Source organism: Danio rerio, chromosome 4 (genome assembly GCF_049306965.1).
Source record: "Danio rerio strain Tuebingen ecotype United States chromosome 4, GRCz12tu, whole genome shotgun sequence".
In the NCBI taxonomy this organism is placed as follows: Eukaryota; Metazoa; Chordata; class Actinopteri; order Cypriniformes; family Danionidae; genus Danio; species Danio rerio.
The window spans coordinates 66,697,617-66,725,236 of record NC_133179.1 but is presented as its reverse complement, the minus strand read 5'-3'; the positions used below and the strand labels follow the sequence as shown (position 1 = coordinate 66,725,236).

The window sequence follows — 27,620 nt, the reverse complement described above, 5'->3', positions numbered from 1 at the left end:
CACACTGTCCCGTGATGACAACCACACTTACGTTTTTGTAGACATTAAATAAAGGATATTTAATATTTTATGACGGTATAACAGTATTGAATCTGACACCGTTGCTATTTTTAGAACCCGCGGTATACCATAATACCATAATGCCGCCCAAGCCTAGATAAGATACACTTTCTGATTTTGGGTTTCTGACTAAATAGCTATTGATCAAGGTGATTCTGATCACAGGTATCAACTTGGTTATCAGTGTCTGTATCGTTAAGTCCCCACAAAGTAAATGACTTCTAAATTTGCAAATTGCTTATCGTAATACTGTTGATAAATTAAGCAATTACATTTTGGAATAAAATTTGGTTTACTACTAATTGTTTATAATAAACGTTTTGCTAAAAGTTTAATTGTGAACTGTACCAGATTAAAAAACATTGTAATTTTAAATAATAACAATACATACATAAATTTAAGTGACAGATGGTAAAATATAATGACAGATTTTTTACAACCCTGTCCATCACATAAATAGCTTGGATAAAGAAAATGTCAAAGTCTAATGTAACTAATGTAATGTAATGTAAATGTGCAAAATTTAATTACTTCGTTTTTAGTTTCTGTTTTAAAGCCATTAAGAGGAACAATACTTTTGATTACCTGTTGTATATTTTTGCCATTTATTTTTAGCGGAAGAGGTGAAAGTCTTCAGGGTTCCCAAGAATCTCACCGAAAGAGGCTTTATGGATTACCTGAGGACAATTTTTCCTCAAATAAAAAACAGCAAGTTTGATCTTTGTAAGGTCAACAGGCATAAAATTGTGATTCCAGTCACTGAAAGCACTCCCGAAGCCCTTCGCTCAACTAGAGTTTTGGGCCGTTCTGCACTGTACATTCGTCCAGAGGTGAATACAGACAGCTTTTACAATACAAACTTTTAATTTACTGTTGTCTATACAATATTTCTATGCTTTTTTGTAGCATGACATCAGCACATACAGTGAGAGTGAAGAGGTGATAGTTTTGGTAAGTTTATCTATGGATGTGTGCTTTTGGGTAGGCTGAGACAATTTTATGAATTGTAGGAAACAAAATTTTGTATATGAATACACACACACACCACTGTGGCAAGAAAATGTGTAATGCACTCAGAAAACTGCTACATTTCACATTAACTTTTCTAATGCTGTAATGTGTATAACAATAGGAAAGTGAAGATGAGGATCCAGACTCAAATGGGACATTTGAGAATGAGGTAATGTTTGTGAGTTAACTACAAGCTTCTGCAGTTACACATAGCAGTTGGTTTCTGGCCTTTAGAAGCTTCTTAACATGTTTTTAATCTGTTTGGTCAGATGTAAGTCATCTTGAAATGGTATAACTAGGCATGGGATAATAATCGTTTTCAAGGTATACCGCGGTTTGGGAAAAGTCAAGATTTTAAAATCGTCAAAATTTTCTTTAATATCGCTCCTAAAGTGTGTATACGAATTTTTATTTATTATTTTTTCATTTTTTAGGACAACGGTCTCTAGCAGAAATATATGCAAAGATGCCGTTTGAAATTGTAAAAAATTTAGATTTAAAAAAAAAAGGAAGAAAGCACATGTCAGTGATTAATTTAAACAATTCAGCCTGACATGTCTACTGCTCCAAAATATCATAAATGTTTCTCAAATTTAAATATATTGTGTACAAAGGGAAAAAAGGTTTTGTTTTTTACCCAGACATTTAAAAAGAATATTTTTAAAGCAGTAATCACAATATCATGAACCGTGATATTTTTATTCAAGGTTATTATACCATCAGAATCTTATACCAGCCCATGCCTAAGTATAACATACTAAAATAACTTATATGTTGTGAACTGAAACTGATATTGTCTGATAGGCTTAAAAGGTCAAAGCTACAAAACACATATTGTAATTAGAGGTATTTGATGAGCCAGAAACCATGATGCCAGACACACACAGGAATGTTTGCTCTCCAGCATGTACCACATTAAATAAAAATAATGTTGGTTCTTTGGCCTCTTGTGTCTCGTGGTTCAGCAGTGTAAAAAATACCAAAAGTACCAAAAAAAGAGTGGCATATTCCATATGAATCTTATTGCTTTTTTTGGGGTAAATAATACTTAATGCATTAATTCTGAGACTCTTTTGTTGCAGGACAACAACACTGACACTGCTGAATCAGAACACTCACTTAATATGGAAGAACAAAATTCATCTTCTGAACTTCAGGAAACTCCTGAGCTTTCACCATGTTCTGAGCAGAGCCCTGTCCGATCTCAAGACGGCAGACCTAACTCATCACCACTTTATGAGCGAAGCCCTGACCGACCTCAAGATGGCAGACCCCACCTATCACCACTACGAGCAAAGCCCTGTCCGATCTCAAGACGGCATACCTGACCCATCACTACTGGACGAGCGAAGCCCTGTCTGATCTCAAGACGGCATACCTGACCCATCACTACTGGACGAGCGAAGCCCTGTCCAATATCAAGACGGCATACCTGACCCATCACTACTTGACGAGCGAAGCCCTGTCCGATCTCAAGAAGGCAGACTCGAACTATCACCACTTTACGAGCAAAGCCCTGACCAATCCCAAGATGGCAGACCTGACCCATCACCACTGTACGAGCGAAGCCCTGTCCGATCTTAAAATAGCAGACCTGACCCATCACCACAGTATGAGGGAAGCCCTATCAGATCTCAAGACAGCAGACCTGACCCATCACCACTTTACGAGCGAAGCCCTGTCCAATCTCAAGATGGCAGACCCGACCTATCACCACTTTACCAGCGAAGCCCTGTGCGATCTCAAGACAGCAGACCTGACTCATCACCACTTTACGAGCGAAGCCCTGTCCGATCTCAAGAAACTGATATTGCAGATATAATTGGACAACTTCAGCAACACATTGAAAAAGAGACATCAAGAGCAAATATTATAAATGTTTACAGGGAGGATGTTTTAGATTGTGCAGTACGGGCATTTCAGAGGCAGAGGTTTAATGCAGAGGCCCGGATTGATGTTGCATTTGTTGACATTCAAGGTAAAGGTGAAGGATCTGTAGATGAGGGAGGTCCCAGACGTGAGTTCCTGCGCCTTTTGATGAATGATGTTCAACGATGCAAAATATTTGAAGGCCCAGAGGAATCCCGCTCATTAGCTCTACATGGACATGGTAAGTTAATTTTACAGTTACTTTGTATTAATATACAACACTTTTTTTAATTGAATAAATTCTAACATATTTTTTTAGCTCTGCAGGAAGGACTGTATAGGACTGTTGGAAAAATGATTTCTATGGCTGTGGTTCAAGGAGGGTTGCCAATCCATTTTTTTTCAGAGAGGCTGTACTGCCAAATAAGTGCCCTTTTACCACCCAAGTTATCATTGGACGAAGTTGCAGACCATGACATTCGTAGTCAGTTAGAGAAAGTAAGTACCTATACTGTATTAGTAATATGTTGTAGCAGTTTGGTCATCAGAAGAAAAAAAATTACATTACAACTGTTTAATAACAAGTTACTAATTTATTATCAATATTTTCAAGAGATGCTTTGATCTAACAGGCGGAGATCGATATGGATCAATAATACCATTTCATGACTCAATCAGTACTCAATAATGGCCGATTTCATCATATGATGACAAGTATGATTGTTTACATCAGCAGCTACAGCATGTAAGGATCTGAATGATATGAGGGGGCATGAGTAATGGCTGCACTTGCATCACAGCAACTAAAACAATTATACAGATGTAGTGCGACTTGTTTTTTCAATGTATTAGCTCAACTCATGCAAATTATGTTCTCTTTAATGTAACCATACTATAGACCTTTTTTTTTGACTGCTGCATGGAGGGTGCCATAGCGACCAGCTTCTTCCGGTAGAATGTTTAGAACTTCCATTTACAGTGTTCACATCCTGTAAATTGCACTCCAAAAATGGATTTTAATAGCGTTTTGAGTGGATTACCGAGTGTTTTTGTGACAAACAACTTTAAAAGGTGTGTTTTAAAGCTGTTATAATCTGTCAGGTGTGGTTCAACCGCGAGAGAAAAACGTCTTCCTAGTTCACGTTTCTGCCGTCAGAAATACAGTGTGTGTGTGTGTGTTCTCTTCAATACGTGTGCAAACACACACACGCGCAAAACCAGATTACTGGCATAAAACTTAATAGGTATGTAAGTCATGCAATTTACAAAAATGACCAATAAAGATGCATGACTGATACTCTGCTGGCTGATCTGGGGCCTGTTTCAGTAAGGAGGTTCAACAAATTCTGAGATTAACTTAAACTCTGAGTTGATTTACCGAGAGATTAAAAACTTGTTTTAGCAAAGTTGGGTCAATCAACTTTGAGTAGACCAACTCATAGTTAAGCGTGTCAAAGAGAACAAAAAGAGAACAAAATCTCCACTTCCTGATTAACTGACACCAAATATCAACTAAAAACAGAATTTACTGCGGTAGAAGAGGCTGCGTCAATCTTTTCTTTATTTAATAAATGTACTTGCACCTCAGAACATAATGCTGACACACAATGGACACGTGGGGGCGTTTGAAGCCAGGAAATGCAGTGAACATACATTCTTGACCTGCTCCAGATGCTCTGGAAGTCATTAATAAAATAAAACTGAAACAGTTAAGATGTTTAAGAATGACCAAAACAACATTTAAGATGTTTTACAATGCGCTCAGCTTGCTGGTTTGTCTATTCACACATTTTCATCATCATCTATATAACAAACCTTTTTTTAATGCACATGGAATTTGTTTAGTAAAAGTGTTTCCATCGCAGTTAATGTGCATATTTTCTTATTGAATATACAGTTTATCCTGCTCATTTATGCCAATATGCTTTATTATGCGTATTTTCAAAAGTTATGTGCATCATGACGGTTCCATCAATCATCTTTATGCACATCTCCAAAATGAGCATTAAGATATGTGGATGAAAACGTAAGGCTAAGGCAAGAAATACCACTTTGTCTTTAAAAAAGGGGAGGAGACTGACAGAAAGACAGAGTTTAGAGAATAAAACCTGCTCCTGACCAGGTTAGGTTCACAGAGTAAGTTAACATGGTAACTGACTCAGAGTTAAAGTTAACTCTCTTTCAGAAACAGGCTTGACTTACCATGCTTTCTCCAGTTAAACAAACCTGCCATTTTTAAACGGAAAACCCAGAGTTTCTCTCATTTCAGGGTCAAAATACAGAGTTTTCACTTAACCTCCTTTCTGAAACGGGCCGCTGCTGTTCATTCTAATTGCGAGCCATTTAGGTTTAATTTAGTTAGTTTGTATTGTGTTGCATTTAAAAAAGATTTGAGTTTTTCTGTCATTTCAAAACACCACTTTATTTTCACTTTGTGACACTTAATCAATGTGTTGGTGGCACAGTACAGGCTATGTGTGTGTCAAACATTTTGGCGAACTACATTTGTTTAGGTTGGTTATAAATTTGAAAGAGAAAATGTTAACTTTAGAGATGACGAGGCTTCATTTAAACAGCAAAAGATGCAGTCTGACTGTCTGCCTATTTGTAGTTGCACAATAATGCAATAAATTGTGTAGTAAAAATATATCAAACGCAAATCATTCTCCCTCTCATGATCACGTTGCTGTGAGTCTCTCCAGGACTGTAATCAGATAATACCTGCTCACTTATCAGGAGTGTATGCTCAAAAAGCTTTATTCTGCCAGACTTTGTATTAGATTAAGATGAATTACACTGTCACGGTTTACTGGTTTTATGGTAAACTGCTGTAAATTGTCTGATGGTTATTAATATTGTTTCATAAGTAATTTATTTTAAATGTGTAGGATTTATAAAAAAAAAATTGTAAAACTCTGAGTTTTAAAACTCCTTGATGACGCATGCACATCATTGTTTAAACAATGGAAAGGAGAGATGGCAAAAGAAGGTAATGCTAGAGAGATTTTGATAAAAGAATGAAATCGGAGGCATATTCTTATTTTGGCTTTTATAAAAGTGCTGAGGGAAACATCATCGAAGATGGTCAACTGTTCTGCAGAACATGTAAAAAAGTTGCTGGCACTTCAAATCTGCTAAGCCATTTGTATGGACATCATCCATCATTACTTTGAAACATCCCTTTAAAATGTTTATCACTATTCATGTTAGCTCCTTGTTTAATGAAACCAGGCAAAACACAGATGTACATGCATTTAACATGCTCAATTTATTCAGATAGAAAACAACAAAACACTCGTAACTATACACTATTTAACAATATTATTTTCATTTGGACTGTGATATAAGATGTTTTTTTTAATTTTCATGAAAAATATTTCTTTAAAAATAATAAATTTTGTGTATTGTCCACCGTGACCAGGTAAATGAGGCTTTACTTAAAACTTTGTTTTTCTCTTTTAGTTTGATATTTTGTACAAAGAGTAAGTGAATTAAAACAGTTTCTTTTATAGATTGACAAAGCAGGATCTGTGGAGGAAGCAAGGGCAGCAATTTCTGCCTGTGCTGACACCCTAGGTGTAATGGGGGCCTTCAATTACATCAACAATTTAGAAGAGCGGGATACGGTCACACAGATTGCACTGCAGTTTTATCTTCATGACAGACTTTCACTGGCTCTTTCACAGTAAGTTTGAATATTTTATTTAATGTAATGTTTAAAACCAGAGAAATGTAGAAATTTTTAATCATTGATTTTTGCGTTGCCTTGCACTGTAGGCTAAAGGAAGGTCTAATGACATTGGGGCTACTTGATGAGATTGTGGCCAATCCAAAAATGTTTCACGGAGTCTTTACTGCATCCACGGCACTTCTAACATCAACAGACCTTGTGAACCTATTCACACCAATTTTATCACCTGCTGGATACAATAGAAGAAGGTCTGAGAACAGAACTCTTGCATTCTGGAGAGATTGGCTTTTGGAAGTAGAGGGTAAGTTAAATGTTCACAATTTATGTAATTGAGTGTTTTAAAAGTGACAAACAAAGGGTCTGTGTATAAAGACAATGCACATTTAGGCCATGCCCACACTGGTTTAGGGTGGGTGCAATCCAAACCGCTCCACTGACTTTCTCTTGCGGGAAGCAGCATCTCTGCCATTTTATTACTACTAATAACAGAAAAATGGCCAAAAGCTGCTGTGTGACATGGTGTATAGGGTAAAACCCAAAAGACCCAGAACTAAGATTTTCAAAGCATCAGAACTGTAAAAGCCAGCTGTTTATGGCTGACAAATATGGATCTAAGAGATAGACATAAAGCAACAGCTGAAGAAGCCATTTAACTTCCATCATTTGTCCAGCAAAAAGTGCAGGTAACGTAAAGAAACAGGGGTTGACAGACCAACAGTTTAGTTTGTCTATATATCCACTGCTGAAATTCTGAAAAAATTCTGTCGCCAATTACATTGTATTCTAGCAGGTGTAATGGTACTTCTTTATTAGTAGATGCTGCTCCCTGCTCTTGTCTTTAAATAGTTATTTTGAGTGGTCAACAGCTTATAAATACCCTTGTTAGATCTTTAACTTGTGTACTGTCAAAATGGTCACATAACAGTTTTTTAGACCTTGTTCTTTTTGTTGTTATTTGTCAAAAATGACAGAGGCAGCTTCCCACAATGCAATGTTAATGGAGCTATTTAAAATAGTTTTTCCCTGGTGGACGTGGCCTTCAGATAGTGACGCTTTGTGCTTTGTTTCTGTTCTAACCGTCTACATCAAGGGAGCTCAACCCTGTTCCTAGAGATGTACCTTGCTACAAAATTCACTTGCAACCATAACAAACACACCAGTGTGTAATTATCAGGTACTGGTCAGGTCCTAATTAATTGGTTTAGTTATGTTTAAACTGAACTCTTCTGGAAGATAGATTTCCAAGAACAGAGTTAAGCACTCCTGATCTACATGGAGGCATGCCAACAGTACACATTTTGAATGTCACTTTCATGACGCATCCATTTCATAGATTTAGCGAAATGAATCCAAACTTTAGTACTCTTATAGACTAAAATTAGTTTATAATATCTAATCTAATCTAATGTAATCTAATATCTGAGTTCAAACAGATCATAAAGTACTTACTTTCAGACAAATAGATGTGTCCGAAAGGCCTGGAAAGACAGACAGAAAAAAAACTGCAGCCTGTACAGCATACATTAAAACATTACCAAAAGTCTGACAAATTGTAAAAAATGAAAGTGAAATGTTAAATTCAGTAAGGACTTTGATGACGGTTGATATGCTGGTGTGCATTACAAAGATGCAGCATGCAAGTGTTTACCAATGCGCTCATGGGTTAATTTAGAAATAATTTGATAGAAAGAGTGTGAAATTGTATACTGTGTTTTTTTGTCTCAAACTAATTTGTGTTGTCTGAAAAGTGAGATTTGTACTTATTTAGCCTGTCTTCAAGAGCAAATCCATTTCTGTGATGCATTTTCAGTTTTGCAGATAATGCAAATTTGACAGAGCAGCAGATTTTGGTTTCCTTTTTTATGTAAATTTGGTAATGTTACTTGAACCTAATTTGTTTGAATATAATGGCCTTTTATTCGGACTACTATATCTGCTGCTCTTCTCATTTCTATAGGAGTTTATTTTAATTGACAAAGTTGGAAATTGATCGTTCATGCCAAAAATGGGCAATTTGTAATTAGAGCCCTTCAGTTCTCGACAAATAGCATAGCGCAGTTAATATGTTATTAGAAATTGTTATTAGAACATTAGTCATCAGGTTTTTCTAAAAGGACATTAAATGAAATAATAATTTACATTGTTGCATTTCTATTTTATTTTATTTTTATTGCAGAAGGAAATATTGACAACCTTAAGCTTGAGGACATCTTAATCTTTGCCAGTGGAGCATCGAAAAATCCACTTGCAGGGTTTCCCGAAAATCCAACTATTACGTTCAGTGAACCAGTGTCTGGGCGAAACCTTCCCACAGCGAACACTTGCTCAGTGAGCCTGAAATTGCCAATGTGCACGGTGTACAAAGACTTTTCGGAAGGTATGGCATTTGGGATGTCTTGTGCCAAAACATTTGGCATGGCCTAATTGTGTGTGTTTGTGTGTGTGGAAAAGAGAGAGAAGGAAAGTGTATGTGAGAGAGTGTGTGTGTGTGTGAGAGTGTGTGTTTGTATGTGAGAGTAATTTTTGTGTGTGTGTGTGTGTGTGTGTGTGTGTGTGTGTGTGTGTGTGTGTGTGTGTGTGTGTGTGTGACTAAGAGGAAACGTGTGCTCATCATTCATGTATATTTCATGTTTCAAGTTTTTTTTTATCATGTTGCTTTTGTTAAACTTGGTTATTCGTTAAGTGTACTAGTTGTTGCACAAGTTTATGGATGTTATTTCGTGTTCCTTTTATCATACTAAAAAAATAGCACTTTGGTTGAACATGATTCAGTAATGGACAGTGGTTCCATTATTTTAACAGCTCTAGATGTTAAACCTGCTTAAAATATTTGTTAATTTAACATGAAAAGATGATGTGGATTAAATAGGATTTAAATATCTCTATTTGATTTAAATGTTTTTGTGCATGTTTTGAACACATAAATCATGTTAAATGAACCACAAATATTTTGTGCTAGTGTAACATCATTATGACCTGTTAAAATAATGTGGTTTAGATGTTATAATGTTGTTTTTTGATTGTAGTATCCATGTATGTAGCATACATACACAGTTATGGCTTTCTGTGAAGCATCAGATAATACTGTTGTTAATAAAGCTGCCAACACCAAAGCATGAGTGCTACTTTTAAAGGTGGTAACCGCTAAAGGATTTTTATGACTAACGAATATAATCCAATTTTGTCCAATTTCCAATATCCACTAGATGCAAAAAAAAAACACATCTGTAAGAAATTGTATGTTTATACAATCTCACTTGGGTATGCCTGATATAGCATAGACTTAAAACTTTGTTATGCTGCTTTTGGCTTCCGCATTACAACATTATCCATTGGTTCAGGACGAATTACTTGGATGACATTTTTGTTTCAGACACAGGTAAGTTTTTATATTCAGCCAATAAGTCATTAATACACAAATTAAATAAATACTTTTAGCTAATGCCAAGACTGTCGTCTAAAACATAAAAAAAAATAAAACTAATTCCATGAAAAAAATACATTTTGATGAAATATTCAAACTTTATTACAGTGACACCTACACTACAGTAAACTCATATCTTTTTATTCTTTTCAAATCATGTGTAGTGAAATGATTATATAAAATGTGCACTAAGAATCTTGCTTTGATTAGACATCTTAACATTGTACTTGGTCTGTGACATGTGTGATGGCACTGGTGCATAATGGTGGCCCCGTCTTTACTCATGGTGCTTTAGTGCACTTCCGATGTTCAATTCCGTTGTGAAAAAGTATTGTTGATGGTTCATGATTAAGCTTGGTTTCATATACAATATACTTAATGCAAGTAATCTAAATGCTTTATAGGAATACATTTTGATTTTTTCGAGTTATTTTACCTCTTATGTCTGGTTTATTTGTTTACAGGGTGAGTGTACATTAATAAACATTACTGTAAAATGTGGCAGAATTAGCCAAGAATATGTGACATATTTTTGTATTGCTTCAGAATCCCAACTTGTACAGTAAACATTTGAATGAGTGTCTGGGTGAATTTAACTAATATGGTTACAGTTCTGACAGACTCTACAGGGATTCAAATACACCGGAATCACAGATCAAATTAAAACCTCGTGTACAACAGTAATTTTACAGCACATCCTACTTTAGGACATCACGTTAAAAAAAGACTATTTACCGGAGTCTTCTTCCCCGGGCTGTCGCCAGGAAGATGTAGACACTAGTCACAGACAGATTTATGTGGCCAAATGAAAGTTTTTACAAAGCATAGCTATACGACCACAGAAAATGCATAGATAGTACAACAATTTCTTAGAAAATGTGTATTCGTTAAATCCAGAGTAGATTCAGTTGTCTAAAATCATATGAAATTTGACTAAAAATAGACAAAAGTAGCATAAAACGATTCAGATGACATGTCACATTGACATATCTCCTGTTCAAACCAAAAAAAAATAACAGCTATTCCTCCATGAGATACCCATCCGAAGGCCTGTAGAGATCGCGGAGTGCCAACCCTACGAGGACCTGATGTGATGCCTAAAAAACGGACTTTGTGGACAAGATACACACACAGGCTATATATACACACACACATGGTTGTATCACTATAAGCACTAAACATAAAAACTTTAAATGAATGAAAAATCTTAAATCATAGTAAATATAACTGTTTCTGAGCTGCAGCCCTAGTTCATAATATTATAATGCATAAATGATAAATAATACTGTATTATACTTGTTAACTAATCAATGTGCGTTTTCAGCACAGGATGTGTTATATTTTGACTGTTATTTTATATTTTGATTTAGTTTAGCCTTATAGAAGACAAAACATTACTTTTTATACAATTAACTCATGTGATGCATTATATGCTTTACTGATAAATAAGTCCTTATAATAGTGTCCAACGTGAATCTTCATGAATCATCATTCATGTGGAAATGTGAATTGATTTACAAAAAATAATCAAAGCATTTCTCAGCAACAAATTTGAGCATTTTATGGTTTTGGGTTTATTTTTTTAGTTAGACTGTGGACGAAACGTGCCATATAACAGCTTTTACACAATACATTATACAGTTGGCCTATATATGAAAGGCTAATGCCCCCTATTGAACTTCTTTTAAGGGCCAAGTATTTTCGCACATTTCACGGTCAGAATGACTTAAGAAATCAACATAAACATAACATAAAGGAATTATACATCTCAGAATAATATAATGATAACTTGTTCGAGCTAAACTTAAAACCACGTTTATAGTGATGGTGAATTATATGAAATAATAAATATAAATTGGTAGTAAAACAACAACCTAAGGTTACTTTATTATTTGACGTCACATGACACGTATGTCGGGAAATGCTTATTACACGTTTGTTGAGGCGACGTCAGTGTCAGACGTGTTTGAGGCGACGTGCTTGTCACACGTTTGTTGAGGCGACGTTACTGTGAGACGTAATTGAGGCGACGTTAGTGTCAGACGTCTTTGAGGCGGCGTGCTTATCACACGTTTGTTGAGGCGACGTCAGTGTAAGATGTGTGTATGAGGCGACGTGCTTATCACACGTTTGTTGAGGCGACGTAACCTTCTCAGACGTAAAAGTACATGACTGTCTCCTTCGTTCGGTTATCCGTGGCACTATCCACTCGCCATAGAGTGCACGTTGCAGCGTCATCTTAATGACGTTCGGAGTTTGTACTGCTCCCTCCTCCAGTGGTGGTGGTGGCTGCCTCCGCCATACTAGGGGGCTTCCCATTCAAGTTGATTGGAAACTTGTCCTGAAAAGCCCCCCAATAACGAGGCGGAGGTAACGGAGGGGGTTGCAGGTCAGAGGTGGACGGCCTGGAATAAAGAGAGATAGAGAGAGAAAACGATAAATATTCAACTTTTTTGACTATTATTGTTTTTTTTTACTGTTTTATCCTAAAATGTTGATTGTTAAATGTACAGATTGTTAAATATATTATAGATATTTTATTTATTTTTACTACTATTTACTGTTTGATATATATATATATATATATATATATGTGTGTGTGTGTGTGTGTGTGTATATATATATATATATATATATATATATATATGTGTGTGTGTGTGTGTAACTTTTTAAGTAAACTTTAAAACTGTTTTATCAATACATTTGTCATGCCAATAACGCAACTATTGCTATTGCTTTCTCCAACCCCCCCTTGTACTTTACCTCTCCTCGCCAGCTGGAGCAGGCGGCTGAGCCAGTGCAGCTGGAGAAGGTCGAGCGGCGGTGGTAGGGGGCGGTACGGGCTGCCTCTTGATGTACCTGTTGAAATGTATAGACCAAGATATCAGTGATGGCTGGGGCCAGACAGAATATGACGTCATTTTCTTTTTTGTATGTATGTATGTATGTATTAGAGCTGCACAATGAATCGTTAAAAGATCGGGATCTCGATTCGACCCCCTAGACGATCCTAATCCAGCATTTCTACGATTCTGTCAATCATATTTTCAAGTTCAGAGAGAAGAAAAGGCGGCTGCACGAGTCTTTTCATTGTTTCACATACATTACTCAGTGACATGGACACCTCCAAATGATGTTGAATTAGTTACATACAGTATTTATAAGATATAATTTACCTAAAAAATTTAATTTTTGTCTTCATATAATGATGTTTTCGCGGCCGGGAAATCACACATGATGTGAGCTGCTGAACGTGAGCTGTTATCACAGAGAGGGCGTGCGCGTGTCTACACTGCAAATTTTAGATAGTAGATTTAACTACTTTAGAGTTAAAATTAACACTCCCTCAGAGTTTATATGGGAACCACTATAAGTGTTAAAAATAACACTTTTGAAAGTGTTAACATTGTCAACACCAAGAGAGTGTTAATTAACAAACTCTTATTGTGTAAAATATCTGTTGCATTTCCGAAAAAATACCAGCAGCTGTGGTTGCCAGAATCTTTCTGTGAAAAACATGGAAGTTTTATATAACTGTATAAATTAACAAAAAATTAACCATATTTCATGAACTAATACAATGTTCAGTTTACAAAATCATAGCTTAATGCAAAAAAATGTAAAGTCTTTAGATGCAATAATGTTTTCATGTGTGATTGCAATTGGCAAACAGATTTTGACTGCATTAGTAACTACACAGTTACCTTTAAACAAAAGACGCACAGCATAACATCTAATACTCTCAGTTCATCTTGGACTTGAACAGAGATGCTATTATCCTCCACAATGGTGACACAAAAACCGTTTTGCTGTTTTTCTTTTTTTTTTTTTCATTTTTAGATTTTACGGAAAAATACCAGCAGCTGTGGTTGCCAGTAATCTGCTGTTTTTAACATTCATAGATTCAGTTTACAGAATATTTCTGTTAAAAACACATTCAACAGTCTGTATTTTTTAAATCAAACTCACATTGCAAATTTTAGATTTGGTAGATTTAACTACCTTAGTGTTAAAATTAACACTCCCTCACTGTTTATATGGGAACCACTATAAGTGTTAAAATTAAACTTTTGAAAGTGTTAAAATTTCTAACACCCAGAGTGTTAATTAGCAAACTCTTATTGTGTAAAATATCTGTTAAACGTATGTCAAAATACTGGCAGCAGTGGTTGCCAGTAATCTGCCGTTTTCAACATTTTACATTCGTAAATTCAGTTTCCAGAATATTTCTGTTAAAAATACATCCCATAGTCTGTATTTTTCATTCGAACACACTTAAGCCCTAAATCCAGAGCAAAATCCTAACTAGTGTCCTCCCTACAGAGGGCTGAACACTCAGACAGTGATGAAGTTAATGAGACAATTAAGTGTCTAATTAAAGGATTTGAAAAGGTTTGAGAATTGTTGACGAACAACTGTTAACAAGCAGAATCACTGAAGGAAAGAAAAACACAAGCCAAAACCAAAGATGAAATCAACTGAGAAAAAAAATTCTAAATAAAATAATAATCAATAAAAATAAAACAAATTACACAATAAATTTTTTTATTTTTCAACATCTTTAAAAAAAACTCATCACATTAAACAACTTATCATGGAGCTTCACCTATTACTGACCTTTGACTTGATTTCTGTCATGTGAAGAAAAGCTCTTAATGAAATTTCTGTTGTTCATTTGAAGTCACCATGATGGAGGACAGAGTCTGCTTTAGTCAAGCTCTTCAACTTCTTGCTATAAATGTCTTTTATTTTGGCTGCTACAGTAAGTGTTAATCACACTTTTGATACATATAGCATTGAAAGCCAAAAGAAAATTAATGTGTCAGTCTGAAGAGGTTATTTATGATATCATAGCCATCCTTTCCTGCTTGTTTTTTTTTAAATTCAGTATCATGTTAGTTATGTTCAAGAAATAAATAATATACATAAATGAAACAACTGAAGCTCCAATAATTAATGGCTTTATAACAGGTTTAAAACCACTGTCTACAAGGAGAATGTTTGATCTATGGCAGGAATTAAAAACACCCAGACATCAACAATTAGTCTTTGAATCTCAATGATGGTGACAAACAAAAAAATAAAAATCAATTTAAAAAAACACTCTACTGAAATATCACCTCCCAAAAACAACACAAAATACAGGAAAAGAAAGAGATTGTAAGAACATAAAGCTGCATAATTTATTTATGCTGCAATGCATGCTGGGAGCTTTGTACTATGCTGGCACCCAGCATGCATTGCGGCATGAACTATGCGGCTTTTTTTTTTTTTTAGCAACCACAGTTGAGGTTCATATCCTGATTCTTGATGTCTGTGTGTCATAAAGAGCAAGCTGGAGCTTGAATGTTTAGTGCATGAATCTTTAATTATTAATTGCATCCTAATTACTTGTTGAATCTTCTATGAAGAGTAGCAAACTGCCAGCAGTATTGTCCCATGTAGATTTAATGCAATTATATTTGCATAATTTTATGAATCAACTTAAACACCTGAAATGATATCTATAACAATTAAGCATAAACAGTATAGTTTCTCTTGACCTTGCTTGTTATAACTGATGTGTTTAAGAAACACAGCTATAACAGTCAGAGAAACAATAGGATATAAGAGTAAAGCTTCAAGAGCTCAAATGAGCAGCCTCTGATCTCTATGATGGTGAGGTCAAATGAAATATTTTTAATAAAAAAATATAAACCTCTGTTCATTGTCAAATATTCTTACCGAAATGAAGTCAAACTGTAATCAGTGAAGCTGCTTATACTATTATTTAATGGAGTTGTTTAATCCTCTGTTTTAATTCAGTTGGTTTGGTGTGAGGCTGTGTCTGTAGTTTTATTTCTTCCTTCAATTTCTTCTTCCTTCAGTGATTGTGCTTGTTAACAGCAGGTGTTCAACAGCAGGTGTCTGAATTCACTTATTTGTGGTCATTCACTCTGTCTAGTGGACTAGACTAATTGACCAATTTAAGGGCCAGGTGAATGAGGGTGTGGCAAGAATTTAGACACTCTGATTAGTTTCTCAAATAATACAAGGGTTTTCTTCAAAGGTAGATACATGTTACTCTGTATGACAAAGAGTCAAATCAGCTTCTAACGCCGAGAGGGTTATTTTACCTTTATCTAACTCTAGAATTTTAACACTTTACTCTGAATTACCACAACACTTGAAATTTAACACCAATGAATTTGCTGTGTACCTTAGTTAACAGAACCTGCATTTGTTGTGAGTAACAGGTAACAAAGTTGTAAATAATATTCAGTTTGTGGCACAGAGTGATCGTTTGGGAGCAGCGTGCGAAGTATGAACAGCAGTCAAAATTAATCCGAAAGTGTCCACTTCATTTAAATGATCATATCGCATTATAGAGTTATGATTATGACAAGCATTTGAATGTTTTTCTTTCATAGCGAACACACAGTTGTGCATGAAAATAAATGTTTACAGTGTCAGTATAACTACTCTAGCCAATATACTGTTGAATATAATCTAATAATGACAAATGTCTGATTTTACCAGTGAATAAAACTGTCTAATAATGTTGTCAATGACAGATTGCAAACATATATCTTAAACATAATAATTCAACATCAGAAATATTATAAGTAGAATAGAACTATTTAGATCTACACATAATATTATTATCTATGCTGTGCCATATGTTTGTTTTTACCAGACCTTTATGTTACATCTATAGAATCGTGAGAAAACCGTGATCTTTATTTTAAGCAAAAAAAATTCAGATTCTCATTTCAGCCAGAATCGTGCAGCTCTAGTATGTATGTATGTATTTGTAATTCCTGAAAAGTGCATGGGTGGAAATTTACACACAAAATAACAGGCTAAAAACATTAACAGCTTACAAGAACACTTGCTTTGCTTTCAGGCGCTGGATGTCTGCGGTGGGGTTAGTAAGGGGGAGTCCTGACGCTCCCAGGAAGAAGCATCCTCTGTCATCCGTTCCCGAAGCCTGAGCCTTAAGGCAGAGTGGCCGGACGTGTCTGAAATAGCACTCCAGCCACTGTGGCAAAAGAGAGAGGTGCATAGGTTACACACGAGACATGTTACACTTTACAACATATGCGCTCATCAGTTTAATCATGGATTAAAATGTTCTACATTGGCATTTCTCACCAGACAGTTTTAGTCATTCATTTTTTTTATGGTAATTATCTTTGGTTAGGATCAACTTGCCTCTTCCTCTTTTCGGCTCAGGCTCACGGCTTTGCTGGGAAGCGTCAGAATGACAGCGTCCCCCTCTGGCCGCCTGCCCAGCCACTCCCGCACCTGTGCGTGTAGAGCGTAAGAACAGATATGAGGCCTGTTACAGGGCTTAACAAGCAAACAAGTCAGTGTTTTGAACGCGACTAAAAGGTGTTGGCTCTACCTTAAGCTCCCTAACGCTTACATGACCCAGACGGTGTAGCCACACTAGTGTGGCCACGCAGAAGCTGCAAAATTCCATCTGGGTCCTGGGATGCAGCTCGCACCGCTGGCTGAGGCGACGGGCAACCTCAGCCATATCCGTCTCTATTGTGGAGGGGTAGGAGCTTTTGCTGCTGCTGAAAAGAAGAAGAAGGAAAAAAAACTTCAGTCATGGTTAAAACAATAAGGATAAAATTAAGACAACTAGCAAATCAAAAACACAGGCAACCAGAGAATACAGATTTACGTCTTCGGTACTATGAGGAGCTTAATAAAATTTAAAAACACAAGCAGAAAGTAGAGTACACCCAAAAACAGCTCAAAACAATTGAAGAATCTGTTGACTCCAACAATTTCTGGGACAACTGGAACCTCCTTAATAAACAGAATATTTGATGTGCTTTTTCAATACTGTACTGAATGTCATGCCAATAAAACAACTTGAACTTGAGAGAGAGAGGACGAATTGACATCTAGACTAGCTGCAAAATATGTATACACCCTACACACCATAAGAAATGGTTAATGTAATTTCATGTATCTTTTTTAAATTATTTAAACTTTTTATTATTATTATTATTGTTGTTGTTGTTATATTTATCAAATGTATTGTTTTTTGTCATTATACCTTATCTGTATTATTATCATTATTTTTTTTTTCAATGTTTTTAATATATTTCATATTTAAAGTGCTTTGGCAATACTGTACTGAAAGTCATGCCAATAAAGCAACTTGAACTCGGCTACGCATAGGCTATAATTAATCAGAAACGGATTGGTCGCTCGGAAACACCATGGTCTTGAATTTGCAAACAGTCGGCAAGTGCCGGAGAACAGCCGAAGCCTTCAAACGCATGTTTATTTTTTATTTTTTTATTTTATTAAACACAAGTTTTACTAGCATTTACATTAGTGTCGTTTGAAGACTTGACGAGGTGACATTGACTGAAAAAAAGAAAACAGACTTTGAAAAATTATTGCCGTTCATGTGTGTTTGTGATGCATGTTATGGTTCACAGTTCACCCTCTGCACGCATGCCTACATACCTGACTGGAAACCACCACACAGTGTGTGCAAACAGAAACTGGCAACGATTGTCCCACCTATGATTACTTCTGATTGGCCCACTGCTCTGAAAATAAGTTATGATTGTACAGTCTAAAAAATACGTTGCTCACATACGTGGCCTTTCTAAAGACTCAAGCTTAAAAGTCAAACATGTCCATCAACCATGTGTTCACATAGAAAACAACGGTAAACCCGTGTGGTAGAGTGGAAAAATGCAGTCGGTGAGGACAGACCCTTACTCACTAATGGCCATATTGACATGTTCAGGGAATTAGAATTGAATCGTAGATCATTACAATATACTTTATACTATTCCTACTGTTAGTTATATTTCCAAAAGTTACTTTAGATTTAGCAGTATTCCTAGTTTAAAAAGGTTTGTGGATAAAATCTTAGCCGTTCTCTGGCAATAATACATAGGATTTCAGGATTGACTCTGTCTTACCTTGTGTTACATTGTATTCTGTGACTTTCCATAACATATAGTGAAACTACTTGTTTGCAGTTCATGCATGTTTGGTGCCTAGGCTTACCTTGTCCCCATACTGTCTTCCTAAAATGTAATTCACAACAACACTAAGGGAAAATTTACACATAATCCACAACAAAAAGTTATTGACATTACCTACCTTTAGATGATCACCATTCAGAGGAAGGTTACATTGCAGAGGAACAATGTACGCCACAGCTTTGTTCAAACTGCTTCTGTTCTTGAGAAAATTTACTGAATAACCATCTGGTGGCATAATAATATCAATTAGTTGCTTGCTCCTGAAGCAACGCATTATTTTAAAGCCTCCAGAATGTTTAAGAGGAGGGAGGCATCTGCAGCAATATCTATGAATTTCTGTTGTGTGCAATGCACATCAAAAAAACTCACTTTTTTTTCCCCCCAAGTCCACTTGCCTGGAGGCACATGCTTTCTTCCACACTTGGAATTTCTGCTGTGTTTACTAGAGCACAGCAAAAAAAGGTGTGCTCCCATGACTGGGTTGGATTACATTTTTTTGGAGTCTTTACTATATGGCTGAAACGGCTTGCTCAAAGAACGGCTTGCTGAAAACTGATGCAGGGAGGTGAAGGGTAGCTGAACAGTTGGAGTGACAGTTGTTGGAGCGACACTGTAAAACATTGCTGTTAAAAACGGTCAGATTCTACGGTAAAATAATGTTTTTTCACTAAAACAGTAATATTCTGTTAAAAACAGTGCATTCTGGGTAACATTTTTGTTTTCGAGAAAGTAACCAACTGCAGAAAACTGTGAGCTAACAGAGTTCAGATTTGACATTTTGAAGTCTGTGTTTGAAATCACACTTTGTGCCCTTGTTCACTATTCCATCAACTAGTTCACCAATATAGTTCACCTGACAGAGTTAATGAACACTAATGAGTGAATTCAGACACTGATGAACACCTGCTGTTAATAATCACAATCACTGAAGGAAAGAAAATAGAAACATAAAGAGTGACGTCAGTTACAGCATTAAATAAAATCAAGTAAAATAAAACAGCTTCAGTCTCAGCAGAGGATCATTAAACAACTCCACAAACAACAGCAGACACACTTATTACTGACTGCTTGGACTTCCATAATCTGATTAAGATCCAACAGAAATTTAGGTGTTTTTTGTGTCACCGTAATGGAGTGAGGGACTGGTTTAGTTGGGCTCTTTGGTCCGTGAAACACTTTGTAGTGCATTGTTCAATTCACATCATCATGTTTTTTAAGATGCAAGTATTCAGCTTAGTGACATTTTAAGGCTTAACTAGATCAATTAGGGTAAAGTTGGGGAAATGTTGTCAATAAGTTTAGCATCATAATGGGTGTAAGATGTGATAATGAAAGGAAAGTTTAGTTAGCTTAGATTGTAATTCTGCTCTTTTAAGTATTGAAACAAAACACTCAGACTGTAGTCAAGATATAGTTATTGAAATTACAAGAGTTGTATAAATTAAAAGGAGAAAAAGTAAATGTAAAGACAGTGTTCTTGTGGGTGCCGGTGTTACACCAAATTCTGTGACTATCGTTTTCTGTGACCCTAGTAGGTGCTGTTCTCACAGTTGGCTTGAAAACGCTCCCTTATTCGGGATTGGATACGCAAACAGCGTACATACCATCACGTGAACGCACTAGGCTCCCGTGAACACTATATCAGCGCGCATCATTCTCCGTTCAATATATTTTTCTTGCCTTTGATATAAAGATGTTAAATTCATATCTATTTACCAGCCCATCCAAGAACCATTTTACTATAATATGAGTTTCTACCTTAATTTTATGATTTAAAATAAATAAATAAATCAGTATGTTTTTGCCTTTTTTCCCGGTAAGCAGTTACGTAGATTAAGGTTGATCATCTTAAATGTTTCCTGAAATATGTTTATACAATTTCTTAATTGTTTTTTTAATTTAAAAGAAAATATTGTGAAACGTTGTGAAAGTGTGTGAAATACTGGTTAAACAGAATGTAGGCACACAAATTAAAACAAAGTCCATACTTTAATTTGGAATAAAATGTTTTTATTTATTTATTTGTGTATATTTAAAAAAAAGGTTCAATTCAAGATAACATTTAAGTTAACAAAACTTGAACTATTAACAAAGACAGGGTATGGGATTAACATGCTGCACTGTTGTATGGCTTTGTGGGGTCAGGGTCACACGTGTCACACTGAATCTGTAATGAAGAAATAATACATGTTATTTCTCCCAGGGTTAGGCAGAGGACTGATATTGACCATCTTATTTCGAAAGGTCCTTACCCAAGAACAAGGTGGTGGTTTTCAGTGCTTTTCCCCTTTCTTTCCTTGGTCTTCCACTTCTATATTATTTTCCCCACAATAGTGTCACAGCTCACTAAGGTCATCTATTGAACCAAAAGCTACAATTAAATACAACTATATTGAGGGTTATTTAAGTCTTAGTCAATGGGGAGGGGGCGGGGTAGTTACCATGGAAATTCTTATTTGACAGTTTGACAATTAGTAATCTCAAAAATGTAATATAGAATTAACATTTTCTAGTTTTGCAATAGTTTTAATATCATACATTTTCTGTGGTGTGATTTATATTTATATATATATATATATATATATATATATATATATATATATATATATATATATATATATATATATATATATATATATATATAGACACATATACATATCCCCTCAAAAAATCTCTTTTTTTATTGAGACTGTTTCTACATTTATGAATTCATTGGTTACCTAATTGACTCAAAACACTGTTTGATTTTGCCAGAATCCTTTCCGAGGTGATCCAATACAAGGCTTCTTTTCTCAGAAAGAAAGATTACCTGTAGAATTGTAAACTTGGGTTTACCTTCACTGCTGCTAAAAATATGGTACAGTATTTCTCTTCAAAGCTTAGTAAATAGATCAAAATATTTGATCTTACTCCCAATATCCAGTGCCCAGGCTCATGGCCAGATCCCAACATGAAAGCATATTTTGTTGGATCACACTAAAAAGGCAAACATAATTTATTAGCTTTCAAAACTAGACATAAAATAATGATCACACAAAGCCTGACACAAGTGTAAGTACATAAAATAAAATTCACAACATAAACTTTGAGTTTGGCTTGAGGTAACTTCAGTAGATGAGCAAAAACAGTTCTTATATGCTTACCTTGAATCTTAAGCCCTTTCCCTCCTCTATCCTATTAAAATGAAGTGCTTTTTTTCTTGTGCAAAATTGTGTTTTTTCACAACAAGGGCCATGTATGCATTGATCACCTAAACGTTAGACATATAGAAATGTTAATTAACAGGAAAGCATTACTGAAACGTGTACTTACATGCCATGCAGACAAATCTCTCTTTACCTTACTCTCAACTTCTTTATTGGGACCTGTCCCAACTATGTCATAGTAAGAGTTTTATAATTATCAATGCGGGAAAGCAGAACATGTTGATTTTTTTCTCCCCATGCATCTTGAATCGCTGTGTGATAAAGGAATAGTAATGAAGGAAATCGATTATTTGATGTATTTGCCATTTTAAGCTAAAAAAGGTCCAAGTTACATTTTCCAAGTTATTTACATTTTTTTGTGACCAGATTGGACAGAGGATTGTCCTGCTGGAGGAGAAAGAGGTGAAGGTGGTGGAGGGGGAGGAGGTGGAGATGGAGGAGGAGAAGGCCAAATGTCCTCATCTGGAGAACAGACATCCTGAGGTGGACAGACTGAAGTGATTTGAGGTTGAATTGAAAATGAGGGCTGAGGTGGATGAGAGGAAACTGATGTTTCCTGATTTTTTAGGTATTCTTGGCCTCTCCTCATGGTGGAGTTTCAAATGATCAATGTTGACCCTTTGCGTGGACTGTCCTATAGAGTTGAAATGGACCGCACATTTGTTATCTATTTTGGTCACCATAAAGGGATCAAAATATTCAGGGTCAAGTTTTCCTCCCTTTCGTTGTTCACTGCTAACATTTCTCCTCCATACTATGTCCCCCACCTCAAGGCATTGGCTTTGCCTTTTTGAAAGTCGCCGTCTAGTTCTTTTGTGGTTTTTTTCTGTGTTTTTCTCCACTAGATGCAAAATGTTCTCATGGCATCTGATGTCAACAGCCACCTCTTCCTCACAGCACTCTACTTAGAATGAAGAATCAACCTTTGGCAACATGTTAATGAGAAATATATTATCTTCATTTGCATTTACTATATACAGTTTTGAAAATATATACCTGGCACTTTTTATAAAATTATAAACAAATAAATATTTTTTCACCTGATAGCTTTCTGGGACTTAAGAAGGGCATCTTGCTTCTCTCCCAAACAAGTAACAGGTAAGCTGTTTTTTGGTCCGCAGACCAAACATGGCTGTATCTAAATATTGGTTCCAGTTGCTGGGTTTGTCCTCCACTAGCTTTGCAAGTACTCTAATAACACTAAAACATAAAAGGTAAATACATAGAATGAAAACGTGAAGCATTTTTTGTAAAAAAGGATACAGATGCTTACATTGTTGACAAACTCCCTTCTTTGATTTGTTAAGATCCGTTTGGGGACTTCAAACTGATATATAAATTTTAATGGATTGTGCTACTTCTGCTGCACATTTGGTTTTGAGCGGATATGCCTGTGCCCATTTTGTGCAATAGTCTATGATGACTAAAATATACTGATTTTGCTGCTCCGTTTTCACCAGCTTCCCTACCAAATCCACTCCAACAAGCTCAAATGGACCATTGGTCTGTCAAACCAGACAGAAACAGAAGGTTAGCATTGACTTTTAACATTTGGACTGTAATAAGACATTTTGTTAGATACATGCAAAATGTTACATGGATAGTTCACCCAAATATGACAATTACCTCATCATTTGTTTTCGGTCCCTTGTTTTTTCTAAATATCTTCCTTTAACAGAATAAAGGAATGCAAATGTGTTTTAAGCATGTGAAGGGTGTGTAAAAGATGGCAGAATGTTCAGTTATGGGTGAAATATCGCTTTAATACAAATCTTACATTTGTATTGTTGTCAAAAGTTTAATTTATATCAGTGTTCTGAAGGAGCAAGGGAGAAATTCAACAAAGTTTATTTCAACCAAAAAAAAAAAACTCCTTTTCTAGGGTTTATGAGAGAGTCACTCATTTGTAACAGATAAAACACAGGCAGTCAAAGTACAGGGCCTTCTCCTGGGCGATGCTGGCAGGTCAAACACAAAGGTTCCTCATCAAAACCGTTGAATATAATAGAACAGACCTCAGGCAGGAGATTGGATGGATTGGCTTTACTCAAGCACAGACTGTGGGCAGAGTAGAGGTGAGCCAAAGCACAGTGGAACAAACAACAAACGGGTAGAGACAGAGCACGACAAGACGAAGTTCACAAGACTCAACAAACTTGGATAGAGGTAGGACAAGTAGCTTAGAAAGCTTACTGACATCAACCAATTATCAAGCACAGAACGAGGGAGAAAGGGAGATTGAATAGACAAATAATCAGGGAGAGCAGGTAAGAGCAATGAGGATGGAGAAACAAGGGAATTGGTAACAGGTGTAACTGCACACAAATAAACAGACACAAGAGGGAGACAAAGAAAGCACAAAAACACTGACAATTAAACAATGTTAGAAACATGGATGTAGTACCTTGATTGGAATATAATCTGGTTCGTGTTTTAGATATCTCCGGCTTTTTTGGCAAACAGTGCACTGTGAAACCTCAAACAATGATAATATGAATTAAGTTAAAAGTAATGCAATTTTTTGATTTCATAAATTCAGTGAACTGAAGTATTCATAAAGTGCATTAGCTTACCCATTTCACAATGTCTTCTGACATGCCAGGCCAATAAAATCTTTAAGAAATCGCATCTCTTGCCTTAAGTTGCCCACAATGTGCACCAATGTTGCTTGCATGATATTCTTTGAAAAGTTGGTCAGCCTCCTCTATGCTACACACAACTTTACATTTCGTCTCTTTATCAGAGCCCTTTTTCTGATGTAATACAAAACGTCATGTGCAGAAAATATATATTTAAAAACATGTCTAAACCCAGCTCTTACTCCAATACAGGAATAAAATGGTTTCTCAAATATATGTGACCCTGGGCCACAACACCTAAATATTGTAGAGGTTGGAAAAATTCATTGTACAGATCCAAATTATAGATTCTTTTTTTTAGGAGAAAAAGATAAGGAAAAGATTATTTTCATTGAGATGTTTTATTTGTAATTACACGTCATATTTGAAATCTCTTTTATATTGTAAGAGTTGTATCTCAGCTAAATATTGTGCAATCATTTTACTTGCAGCACTCACTGCAGACAGTTGTTATATTTATCTTTAAGTTATGCCAATTTTTAGCCATAGTGAAGTTTGATACTCTCCTAATTATGCAATATCGCTGGTGTTTATCAGCATTTTTGGGGGTGTTCACCCAAAAGAAGGTAGGCCCTAAGCTCAGCTAGGAAATTAGGATCCATGATGTGCTGTGGTAACTTGCAAATCATCCTATACCGTGCTCATCAGGGAAGTTACTTCTCAGTGTTATCAGTGGATTATAAGCATCTAAGTACACCTGATGTGCATTTATTCTATGTATTCTTGATGTAATATGAAGCCTTAAGCTGCGGTCACACTGGGCTTTCCAGTGTGACTAGATTTCCATTCATACGCATGCGAATGCGTCAGCTTTGTGAACTTTGACCTACGAAATCGCATCATTTTACTGAGTGAGACTGATCGAGGATCAAAACATGACCTCTCTAGACAGAAATTTAAAACATTAAGCTATCGCTCGCTTTTTAAATGTCTAATCATCTAGTTTAATCCTGTCCCTTTTCGCTACGCCGCACAACAGAATTTCTCGCACACAAACTCTAGTGTGACCGCAGTTTAGGCTACAATCACACACATGGAGCCACCCTCCACTCTTTCTGTAACAAGCTACAAGTTGATTATTTAACTTAACTTACATAACTTAATCTTTTTTTTTTTTAGAATATAGCATAAGGTGGATATATAGCGTTTTGCGAAAAAATAAAAATGTTGTTATGTTATGCACATTCTGGCCAAAAGTAACTCAGAATCTTATTATTATTATCTTATAAATTTTTGTATAGATTTTTTTATATATTTATGATGTATATATATATATTTTTTTATTAATTTAAGATGTTTGACAATGTTAAGATAAATATATTGCATTTTGGCATGGTTTTTGACTTATTTATGAACTGTTTATGGACATAAAACTAAATAAAAAATATCCAGGATTTGAAAATATTGTGTTCACTGAGCTCAAGTAATAGTTTTATGTACAAGAATTGTGAATAAACTTGACTGTTGATGTCTTAAATCAGGGGTCACCAATCTCGCTCCTGGAGGGCCAGTGTCCCTGCAGGGTTTAGCTCCAACTTGCCTCAACACACCTGCCTGGATGTTTCAAGTAAACTTAGCAAGATCTTGATTAGCTTGTTCAGGTGTGTTTGATTAGGGTTGGAGCTAAAATCTGCAGGACACCGGCCCTCCAGGAACAAGTTTGGTGACCACTGTCTTAAATAATAATGTCAAATAACCAACATTTTTAAAAATGGATATATCTCGTTTTGTAACTAAACTCTTCATATGTTTTTTTTGGTAACGCTTACTTTTACAACCCGCAAAGTACCACGTAAGTACAGTGAAATAACGGTGTACTTTTGTGTACGTACACTGTTAAAAATTGTCCCGTTAAAAAACAGTAAAATACTGGCAGCTGCAGTTGCCAGCAATGTACTGTTATTTTACAGTATGTTGCTGTAAAAATACATGGACTACATTGATTTACACAATACTCAAGTGAACTCATTTTGCTCACTGAAAGCAACTGCCTCAACTTGGTCAACTGCTGAATGAGTTTATGAAGTAATGTGCTATATATGCTTAGAAGCATACTTATAATTATGACTTATTTTAGTTAGTTAGAAAAGTTCGGTTTAACTCTAATGTCTTATTTTTCACAACAGCACACATACATGTAAATCTGGAATCACCAGAGAGATTCTGACTGCATCAGCCACTATCTTTAAATAGAGAAACATGCAGAATAACATCAGCAGTTCATTGTTCATCTTTAACTCATACACTGGCTCTACTCTCCTCCACAACGGTGACAGACAGAAGAAATTAGCTTCAGGTTTTACAGTAAAATACAGTTTTTTCCTTGATTTAACAGTAATCTACTGGCAGCTGTGGTTGCCAGCAATCTACTGTTTTTTTACAGTCTATTTCTGTTGTGTAAATTAACAGTATATTACTGTTAAAATACATTTTTACACTGTGATTTTACCTCTCACACCTTTAACCCTTTAAACCCCAGAGCATATACTTCAGTTTTAATTGAAGTGTCCACACTACTGAGTGTTCAAGAAACATGTAGCAAAGCTGAAGTGAATGAATTAATTAACTGACTAATTAAATGATAATTGAGGATTAACAATGAACAAATGAAGAAATACTGAAGGGAAAAAAACAAGAACAGAACATACAAAACTTTAGTCACAGCTTTATAATGAAATAACCTGAAGAACAACAAATGATTAAATCATTTAAATG

The 27,620-nt window shown here is 35.6% G+C and overlaps 2 protein-coding genes and 1 long non-coding RNA gene across 3 annotated transcripts; 1 reads left to right on the top strand and 2 right to left on the bottom strand.

Moving 5' to 3' along the window:
* The first annotated feature begins 2,140 nt into the window (after positions 1-2,140).
* On the top strand, positions 2,141-10,242 carry LOC141381832 (G2/M phase-specific E3 ubiquitin-protein ligase-like). The gene is made up of 5 exons (XM_073948903.1): positions 2,141-3,181; positions 3,260-3,438; positions 6,453-6,625; positions 6,718-6,932; positions 8,808-10,242. The coding sequence occupies exons 1-5, from the start codon at positions 3,109-3,111 to the stop codon at positions 9,053-9,055; spliced, it is 888 nt and encodes a 295-aa protein (XP_073805004.1). The 5' UTR covers positions 2,141-3,108; the 3' UTR covers positions 9,056-10,242.
* Positions 10,243-11,912: 1,670 nt separating this feature from the next.
* On the bottom strand, positions 11,913-17,664 carry LOC141381852 (uncharacterized). Its single transcript, XM_073948996.1, has 5 exons — positions 17,443-17,664; positions 17,250-17,342; positions 16,919-17,076; positions 12,819-12,914; positions 11,913-12,460 (listed from the first exon to the last, which is right to left on the bottom strand). The coding sequence occupies exons 1-5, from the start codon at positions 17,575-17,577 to the stop codon at positions 12,295-12,297; spliced, it is 648 nt and encodes a 215-aa protein (XP_073805097.1). The 5' UTR covers positions 17,578-17,664; the 3' UTR covers positions 11,913-12,294.
* A 3,387-nt stretch (positions 17,665-21,051) lies between these two features.
* On the bottom strand, positions 21,052-26,374 carry LOC141381954 (uncharacterized). The gene is made up of 7 exons (XR_012402865.1): positions 22,617-26,374; positions 22,400-22,517; positions 22,204-22,310; positions 21,971-22,036; positions 21,781-21,869; positions 21,313-21,416; positions 21,052-21,227 (listed from the first exon to the last, which is right to left on the bottom strand). It is a non-coding gene; the product is annotated as an uncharacterized lncRNA (long non-coding RNA).
* Between the last annotated feature and the right edge of the window lie 1,246 nt (positions 26,375-27,620).

What these genes read in the sequence shown, in the direction of transcription:
- LOC141381832 (XM_073948903.1), top strand. Translation starts at nt 3,109, where the DNA reads ATGAATGATGTTCAACGATGCAAAATATTTGAAGGCCCAGAGGAATCC. An exon ending in TTCGTAGTCAGTTAGAGAAA is followed by an intron (nt 3,439 to 6,452) that starts GTAAGTACCTAT and finishes TTTCTTTTATAG; the next exon opens with ATTGACAAAGCAGGATCTGT. An exon ending in TTGGCTTTTGGAAGTAGAGG is followed by an intron (nt 6,933 to 8,807) that starts GTAAGTTAAATG and finishes TTTTTATTGCAG; the next exon opens with AAGGAAATATTGACAACCTT.
- LOC141381852 (XM_073948996.1), bottom strand. Translation starts at nt 17,577, where the DNA reads ATGGCTGAGGTTGCCCGTCGCCTCAGCCAGCGGTGCGAGCTGCATCCC. An exon ending in TAAGCGTTAGGGAGCTTAAG is followed by an intron (nt 17,343 to 17,442) that starts GTAGAGCCAACA and finishes CTACACGCACAG; the next exon opens with GTGCGGGAGTGGCTGGGCAG. An exon ending in GCTCCAGCTGGCGAGGAGAG is followed by an intron (nt 12,461 to 12,818) that starts GTAAAGTACAAG and finishes TCTTTATTCCAG; the next exon opens with GCCGTCCACCTCTGACCTGC.